The 8,979-nt window shown below is 41.5% G+C and overlaps 1 protein-coding gene across 1 annotated transcript; it reads right to left on the reverse strand.

Annotated features, from left to right (window-relative positions):
• Positions 1-2,800: 2,800 nt before the first annotated feature.
• hnf4a (hepatocyte nuclear factor 4, alpha) lies at positions 2,801-7,543 on the reverse strand. The gene is made up of 10 exons (XM_010737072.3): positions 7,456-7,543; positions 6,390-6,564; positions 5,818-5,912; positions 5,281-5,387; positions 5,043-5,198; positions 4,376-4,463; positions 4,130-4,282; positions 3,803-4,039; positions 3,593-3,715; positions 2,801-3,205 (listed from the first exon to the last, which is right to left on the reverse strand). Exons 1-10 carry the CDS (start codon positions 7,541-7,543, stop codon positions 3,063-3,065), a joined length of 1,365 nt encoding a protein of 454 aa, XP_010735374.1. The 3' UTR covers positions 2,801-3,062.
• Between the last annotated feature and the right edge of the window lie 1,436 nt (positions 7,544-8,979).

The following is an 8,979-nucleotide window of genomic DNA, read 5'->3' on the forward strand; positions in this document are numbered from 1 at the left end:
TGTTTGTTTTGGGTGGCCGTGCTGCGTTCAGGTGCCACTCGGAAACTAGCAACACGCGTTTTAAACTTAAAAACAAACGTTGTTTAAAATAACAAAAAATTGTTTTTGTGCGTCTTTTTTTTAAAATAAAAGTCATATTCACAAACTGACACTTTACTTGCTAAAACGAACGCTATAGTCCAGGGGTGTCGTTATTTCGTTCTTTTTTTTTTTTTAAAGAGGGACAGATTAATAATCATAATAATATTAATAATGTAATTAAACTAAATTTATATTTTTAAAAAATAATAAAAAATTATATATATATATTTCCAACATTTCCCAGATAGCAAATATTCAAATATTTTGGCTGTATTATGGCATACATTTGGCATTTTTGGTTTTCTTTTGGCATTAAGAAAGCCTTTTGGCTTAACTGTGGTATGATTAGGGTTATCCATAATAGATAAGGAGGCGCCAGCAATATATGGCTGAGTTAATGGCATGTTTATGGCAAGCCAGAAGACTGGGCAAAGAGCAGTATTAAGTATAGGGATGGTATGGCATGTTTATGGCATGCCAGAAGATTGGGCGTGAGCAGGAACAGCTGATTTGGGGCTCTTCTGGGACATTTATGGCTATATTTTGGAAGTCCACAATTTGTTTTGGGTGAATTTTGGCTCCCTTTTGGTATGATTTTGGCTTTCCTAATTTTGGCCATTTATGGCCCAGACATCCACCCATAACCTTGCCAAAATGACAAGCCAGATTTGGGCCAAAGCGAAGCCAATAGAGTTTTGCTATCTGGATTTAAGATGGGTCTAAGTTTAACGTGTCACTCTTGCTCCTCTCTTTAACAAATCAATCAATATTTAGTGTCACATCTACAGATATATAACACCAGCAGTTATGTCCTTAAAGATGAAGCTTCGGGCCGGATGAAAACTAAACCGCGGGCCGTGATTGGCCCCCGGGCCGCACTTTGGACATCACTGCTATAGTCTATAATCCAATAGGTTTTTCAGCTTCAGTGCACCTGAACGTCACATCTTGCAAACTGACATACTTGTTAAATTTTCACGCTTCTAAATTACGGTTATTAGTTTAATTAGGCATATATTTACGACAACGCACGATAGTATTAAAAATATATATAGTTTATATTTATTTATATAGTAATAGGGAGTATTTCATGCTCGTCCATTAGACACATATCCATCTTTCTTTCTCGAAAACTGTCTAGTTTTGCTAGTTAATTAATTAAACTATGAACCAGAGGGTTGCTGTGCCTGAAATATAATTTTCACACATTTTCTGTGGACATGCATCAGATGTATCAATCACACTTGAGTGCGGTAGATGGCGGAGTTTGCCTGCATATCGCTCAGCCTGCATCCCCCTGCATCACCATAGGAGTCGTCAAGGTCTGTTCTCTACTTCAAAAAATATAAATGAATATTTAAAATAATGCATCTAACTTATGTATTCACATTTATGCATTATATATGTGCATAAATAAGTTGGCTGCTTTGTGTTTTGGTAAGGAAAGAAGTGCTCGGTTATCTTTGAGGATGACCTTCATGTCTGAAGCTACTTGTTTTCTAAGTCACGCCTCTGTTATGCAGCACGTTGGTATTAGCTGGCTTGAATTGGTGCTATCTATAATGATTTTATGACATTTTATCTGAATGTTACATGAGGTCAGTGAACAAGCACTGCCACGTTGGACAAAACTTTCCAACATGTCTGGTTTCTTTATTAAAGGACCAGTGTGTGGAATTTAGTGGCATCTTGCTGATTGCAACAACTTCACCTCACCTTCACCTTCCTATTGTGATGGAGAAACTTTATGGTGTCCGTAAAATGTGCGAAAGAACCAGTGTGGAGTGTGTCTGGTCTGGGTGGCTGTAGAAACACGGTGGTATCCTCATGCTCCTCATACAAGATTAAAAACATTACAATTCTTATTATCAGGTGATTATACACTAATAAAAACATATTTATGCATATTAAATTCAATTTCTGCCATGTTCTAATAGAGCCCCCTAAATTTTACAGACTGGACCTTTAAGTTGCACTGTTTGTTTGTTATTCAGACCCACTAATTCTCAATAAAAACTCTTATCTCATAGCGATAAGATAATATAAAATATGATCTGCAGAATAATAAAAATAGACCTTGAGATTTATTAATTCATCTTCACATTGTAAGGCGAAACATTGCCTGTTTTTGTAAGGCAGTACAGGTTACAAGGCACAATTTATTCCATCAGTTAAACCACAACAAAGTACTAAACAAAAAATATAATATATATATTTTTAAAAACCAATGCAACATATTATTGGGGAGGGGGGGGGCTTCCTCAGCGTGTCTGCCTGTGACTTTTACAAAGCGGCACCACAGACTTCACCGTAAATAAATTTGAATTTTGTAAATATGCATTTTTCCAGTACATAAAACAAAAACACAGATATTTGAATGCTGTCACAGAATATATTTAAAAATGAGACCCGAACAAAACTAATTCAAGGGATTTTCTTTTACTTTTGATAAAAAATGAAATTTTTCTGAATTCCTACTGACACCGTTTTATCACTAAAGAACAAAAAATAAAAAAATACTGTGCAACACTAAACACATGACAATGTAAGGCCTGTTGTAACATTCATAAAAATACTTGACATGATCGCGTCACCATGTCTAACATAAGCCTTGTTGCACACACTGAGGCCATGCTAAAGGAAGTGATGTTGCCCAATAATAAACTAACCGTATATACATTAATATTTCTACGCGTCGATCTCACAGAACGACCGGATATTTCCGATGCTCGTAGTTTTATTGTCTGGCCTTCGCCGAGCTGTGGAGCTCAACTGCAGCTGCATGTGTGAACAAATAGATCCCTGAAGAAAAACAAGCAATCTGCAAGGGTCATAATTACATTCTACATATTTAGCTACTTTATTTTTTATAGTCAAGTTAACAGCTTCAATGCTGATTGTGTATAAAGTTACATATAAACACCCTGGTTTAACACAATAATAATAATAAAAAACTGAAGGAATAAGGATTCAGAGGGTTGTTAGATGGCCTCTTGCTTTGTAATAGTAGGCTGAGGGATGGATGTAGGCTGCTTGGGCACGGTGGCTATGACCCCCTGAGCCATTTTGTAATGTTCTGAGCTGGAGGCAGTAGGCGGAGACGGGATCGGGGTTTCAGGAGTGGCTGAAAAAGTAGAACACAAAAAGAGCGAGTTAGAGAAACTGCAGCATAAGCAGGTGTATATTTACCGTTCTGTGGTATAACATGTCTTGGAGGGGAAACACAATTTTCAGATAAGGAATAAGCACTTTTGTGAAATTTCTCAGAGCATTAAACATGTTAAGAAAGAATAACAGAAGTTCTCTTTGACAAAAAATAAGCCAGATTAGTTTCCATAAAGAATTTAGAGGATTATTCTGCCAAGCTTGTTTGTCCTTCCAGCTACCTGACCAGGCTGCACATGGAGCCCAGGGAGGTGAAATTTGACAGCTTTGGATGGACAAAAACTTCACAGTTCTTCTGCGATACGAGAGAATGAAAACACTTTGTGCTGATGTGTCTTGTACTTACAGATTTGACCGTTATGGATCGGCGTCGGCATGTTGCTGGTCACTATAACATTGCTGCTGAGGTGCTCCTGAACCAGGTGAGGGTGCAGAGAGTGAGGTGCATGTGGAGCCTCATTGGCAGAACCTGAGAAACAAAGAACACAAACATTCACTACAACAGGTCTGACTCCAAAACAAAGAGTCCGAGTCAAAGAGGTTACAAAGGGCTCACCTCCGAGAAGCATTTCTTGGAGCAGGTTGTCGATCTTGGCCATGCCGAAGAGTTTGACAAACTGGATCTGCTCAATCATCTGCCAGGTGATGCTCTGTAGCGTCGGCAGCAGCAGGAGCAGCTCTCCGAAGCGGCCTCGTGAGTCGTACTGCCTGTCGTTGATGTAGTCTTCCAGGCTGACCTGGACCTGGTATCGCATCCGCTTGATCTTACCTGGGTCACTCAGACCTTTAGCATCTGTGGGCAAACAAAAGCAGAGGAGTGTGTTTACAGAGAGAAGTTACCGAGAGCACTATTGCTTTCTGAAAGCTCAGTCAGTACTCGTACCTGGGTCAAAGAAAACTATGGCTTTCAAGCAGGCATATTCATTGTCGTCTATCTGAAGCTCCTGGAAGGGGAGCACCAGCTCATCCAGGATTCTCACCGCTACCCTGCCCACCTCCAACTCTGGGCAGTTTCTGGGAATTATGTAGTCATTTCCTGCAGAGGAATCACATCTTCAGAACACTGCATCCGTGCTTTTCTTTAAACAGATTCGGGCCAATGAATTACGGCAATATAAGCGCGGTTTACCTAATAAGAGGATGTCTTTGTACAGCATGGACCTCTTTGCAGCACCGAGCAAGAGGTGTTCTCCTGCATGAGCTCGCAGCAACGCCACCTGAAATACAGTGAATTCATGTCACTTATTAGCCGTGCGGTGATAAATCAGCAATATCTATGCATCTGAAGCTCGCTGTGTTAACTGAAGAGGGAGGAAAACTCTGTCCTGACACTGATGTAACATCAGCAAATCAGTTACCGCGGCCTGGCGATCACACTGTTAATGATTCTGCACTTTTTTTTTTCAAGGGGGGGGAGGGATATAACTTTAAAACCAGCTCATCATATTCTAACTCAGGATAAAAATATATTAACCACACCGGTTGAAGAGTTTGAGGTTTGGAGTGATGAGAAACACCCTTGTAGTCCAGAATCAGCTTTATTAGCCGAGTATGTGAACACATACGGTGAGTTTGACAGTTTTCCGTCAGTCTCAGTGTGCCCACACAGCTGAACAAACACAAACAAATTGTGTACAGACATTTATCACTTTTCTACCTCATTTATGTGTTTAGAAAGAACATTCACTGACTTTATGCTCCTGCCGCCCCCCCCTCTATGGTTTTACGAAGACTGGTTGATGAGTTACCAGAGTGTCTATACAACTATGTACACTGTGTCTGCGTATTAGTCTTACCTGGTCATCCAGGGGCAGGTCACAGAAGGCTGGGATATACTTGGCCCACTCCACCAACACCAACAGCTGCTGTTTCATGGACTCACACACGTCCGTGATGGCGGCGATCTTCTTGGTCCTGATGTCGCCGTTGAGTATAGGAGCAGGGGAGGTGATCTGGACGGATGAAGTGTCGCGTTATTAAGATGATTCATCGTGGTTAGATGCGATTCCCTGCAATGATGTAGAGAGAGCTTACCTGTCTTGACAGTACGTCTGCCTGGATGAGTGCATTGATGGATGGTAAACTGCTGTCTTCGTAGCTGGATCTCCTGGTGCTGATTCTGTCTCTTTCATTCTGGACAGCTAAAAACACACACAGATTTATATTAACATCACCGCTGCAGGTACACTCAGTTATTCAGCAAAGGAAAATTGCACTTTCTTGTAGATAATAAATTGAACATCTGCGGAAAACTCTGAAAAATGTTGCACCGTCTCCATTTCTGTGTTGCACAAAGGGCGCAGAGTCATTTCAGAGAAAAATAAGTCTTCCCAGGTCGTCATGTTTATCAGTATATGGCTATTATTGCTCAGAAGTGTTTGCTCAGCATAAGCTGGTTAGAGACTTCGGCGCTCCACGGAGTGAACATTAACAAGGTAGTACTCTCATGGGTATTGCGACACGCTCAGACGAGTCATGTCCATCCCAGCTCAAACGCCTGCAGTGATTTGCTGATTAAATCCTGTTTTCAGGAGAATCTGTCGAGTTTAAAAAGAAAGAAAAGGCTCCTACCTTCTTTCTTCATGCCAGCTCGGAAGCATTTCTTCAGCCTGCAGTATCTGCATTGATTTCGCTTGTCTTTGTCCACGATGCATTGTCTGTTGAACCTGGAAAATGAGTGGAGTCAGTTTGTTTGTGCTGTTGTGAAGTCAAAAACTGATGCATGAATCAGAGCTGCAACGATGAAAGTTAACCTGCAACAATATTTGCTGTTTCCAGGCAACGATGAAAGTTAACCTGCAACAATATTTGCTGTTTCCAGCCTCGTAAATGTGACATTTTGATGCTTTTTCCTGTTATAATAGGTATTTTTCACTGTTTTATATAAAAAATATGAATCAATTATTTGATTTATAGAAGAAAACAGTCTGTAGGTTATATGATAATGAAAAAAAATCATATTTAGAAGCAATTGGGCTCTTTTTTTGACGTATCTATTGCGAAAAACAACAGAAGTTTTTTGCTTTTTCACTGTAGACTTGGGACTAATGTGTGCTGACAGGGCCAGATGTGCATTGCTTTGCTTCAGTGACATAGCTACAGTAGTAGAAGATGCAAAAATCAGAGTATTTTTCTGTCCTCACCTGCACGAGTACATGTGGTTTTTGCGGACGCTGCGTCTAAAAAAGCCCTTGCAGCCGTCACAGCTGGACGCCCCGTAGTGTTTGCCAGTGGCTCTGTCTCCACATATGGCGCACAGGCTGCCCGCCCCCAGGTGGCCGGTGGCGTTCATGTTGGCGCTCTCAGCCGGTGAAGAGTCTGACACAAAGAAAAGAGAAAGAGATGACATCAGGTCAGCAGGATGACTTTTTTTTTTAGAGCAACTGGATGACCCGAAACCAAAAAGTTTAATTAGTTTAAAGGCTGAAAAATGACAGATTGTCAGAGCTGGTTTGATTTCAGAGGGTGTGAACGGCCGGAGTGATCAGCTCCATTGACAGGCTGATCATGAGAACCTGTGTGGATCTGCCTGAGTGGCTCACTCAGAGTCAACAGAGCATAATTGATGTCATCTTGATTACCTCTGAAAAGGCAATCACTGGAGACGGAGACAGTTTTCAGTCACCCACACAGTCACCAGACTGGGTCAATCAATCACAGAGTATGTCATGACACATGATATAGATTAAAAAATGGCACGCTGACTCAACAGACGTTGTCATACGTTCATATAATAAAGCAGAAACATGCAGAAGTCCCATTTTTTTAAGTCTCATTGGGAATTTTAGAGTCCGGTTCACAGCCAGACGTCATGGGAGACTGCACGTATAAATAAGTTGGTGTCACTGTGAGCACTTCTCAAAAAAATCACTTCAGAGTCTGTGGGAACAGACCGTTTGTAACAAGAGATGGACGATCGTGATACTCAAACTATCACCACAGGATGAATATCAGGCCGGCTGTAATCGATCTGACACCACATCAGTCTGCAAGCTGAAACATGTTTCATCTATCGAGGACAGAGCGGAGTCTCGTGAATCAAAGTCTCTTAATGTTTTACCTGAGAGGGGGTGATAACAGAAGACCACCGAGCAGGATCACCCCCTCTCCAGATGACCCCCTCGCCTCTCTGTCCTCCTCTCCCGACCAAAGTTTTAAAATCAGTAAAAGTAAAAGTTCAAACGTCAGAGTTGCGTTTATGTGACTCACCTGTGCCTATGGGGAGCACTTGCATGTTTTCGAACTCCAGCGTGGTGTAAGCTGGGTCCAGAGCCTCGCTGTAGTCTGCCATGTCCATGTCTGCCAGCGCTTTGGACAAACAAATTCTCAACTACCTGACAGTGGGACAGAAAGACTTGTCCAAGAAGCTAATGTGCCCCCCCACCTCCTGCTCCTTTTTCCTTCTCACACCTCCACCTCTAACCCCCCACCCCCACCCCACCCTCCTTTCCTCTCCTCTCTCCTCTAGCTCCGCCCAGTAACAAGGTAGCTCCCCAGTTCAGTGTGATGGGGACCTACTGGTGTCAGCCAGTGACTGACAGCAGAGCTCCTTCTCCACCCTTTCCCTCGTGCCGCTAACCAGAGGAGAGGTGGAGTGTCTGTCTCTTGGTTGATGGTTAACTAGTCTCTTCAGTGGCGAATCACAGGCTTGTTTTTTTTTTTGTTTTTTTCCAGAAGAGATAGCACAACTTTGATATCCGCCATCTCTCCTTGAGTCTCGTTCAGTAATGGATTAGCAATTCTTCCACGAGAGCCAAGCCAGCCCCGCTGCACCACTTTAAACCAGTTCATTTTTACAGCCGACACTTTCTGTAGCATGTCGTAATCACATGCACACGAATTACAGCGTCCACGCTCGCGTCATAAAAGAGCAAATGAAGGTGCAGCTGAGCTTCATGTGTCTGCAGGGAAACCCACCGTGGAGACAAAGTCCCCAGTATTTCACCTTTATGTCACTTTATAGCTTCACTGCACCGATTATGAGACGAGACAGCCAGAAACAAAATGTTTTGTGTCTCAGTATTTAGTTCACAAAATCTTCTCAACACTGCAGAGACTTTTAACTAAACAGTACGTCACACATATACAAAATATTATACGATATGAGCCTGAAATATGACATGCAGAGTTACTCTGCTGCCAAACTGATTCGATAAACCATGCACGAACACGATCAATGCATCCCAACTTTTACCAGAGATCTGCGACTTTCTAAGAAAACAGTCACCTGAAGCTAATCCATCCATGCTGACAGCTATATATATATATATATATATATATGTTAACTACTTTCTAAGATTAAATTGTAAAGTGACAATTAAAAACACAGGATCAGTTTATAATCGAAATAAATATAAAAGGAGGTTTTTCCTTGCCACTGTCGCCAAGCTACATTAAAATACCCAACAAAGTAGATCGAGATCAGCTCCACCTTAACCAGCTGCCACACTAATATGCTTTAAGTATCTTTACACAGTGGTATTGATGCTTTTACTTAAGGAAATGTTTTAAATGCTTCCTCCACCACAGGAAACTCATCAGTCAGTCATATTCAGATTCTCGCATAATCAAGAGAAATAACTCTGCTCGAGCAAAGCGATGCTATTATGTGAAAGACTTTGTTGTAAGGTGAAAACGTGAGGATGCATGTGAACACTTGTTGCTGGAAAGGAAACTGCTCCTCTGCGATTCAGTTTAGAAAACAGAAACTGCAAAAGGGTTTATTGTTCGGTA

The sequence above is a fragment of the Larimichthys crocea genome, chromosome XV (genome assembly GCF_000972845.2).
Source record: "Larimichthys crocea isolate SSNF chromosome XV, L_crocea_2.0, whole genome shotgun sequence".
NCBI classification, from domain to species: domain Eukaryota; kingdom Metazoa; phylum Chordata; class Actinopteri; family Sciaenidae; genus Larimichthys; species Larimichthys crocea.

What these genes read in the sequence shown, in the direction of transcription:
- hnf4a (XM_010737072.3), bottom strand. Translation starts at nt 7,543, where the DNA reads ATGGACATGGCAGACTACAGCGAGGCTCTGGACCCAGCTTACACCACG. An exon ending in AACCACATGTACTCGTGCAG is followed by an intron (nt 5,913 to 6,389) that starts GTGAGGACAGAA and finishes CTCATTTTCCAG; the next exon opens with GTTCAACAGACAATGCATCG. An exon ending in CAGACGTACTGTCAAGACAG is followed by an intron (nt 5,199 to 5,280) that starts GTAAGCTCTCTC and finishes TCATCCGTCCAG; the next exon opens with ATCACCTCCCCTGCTCCTAT.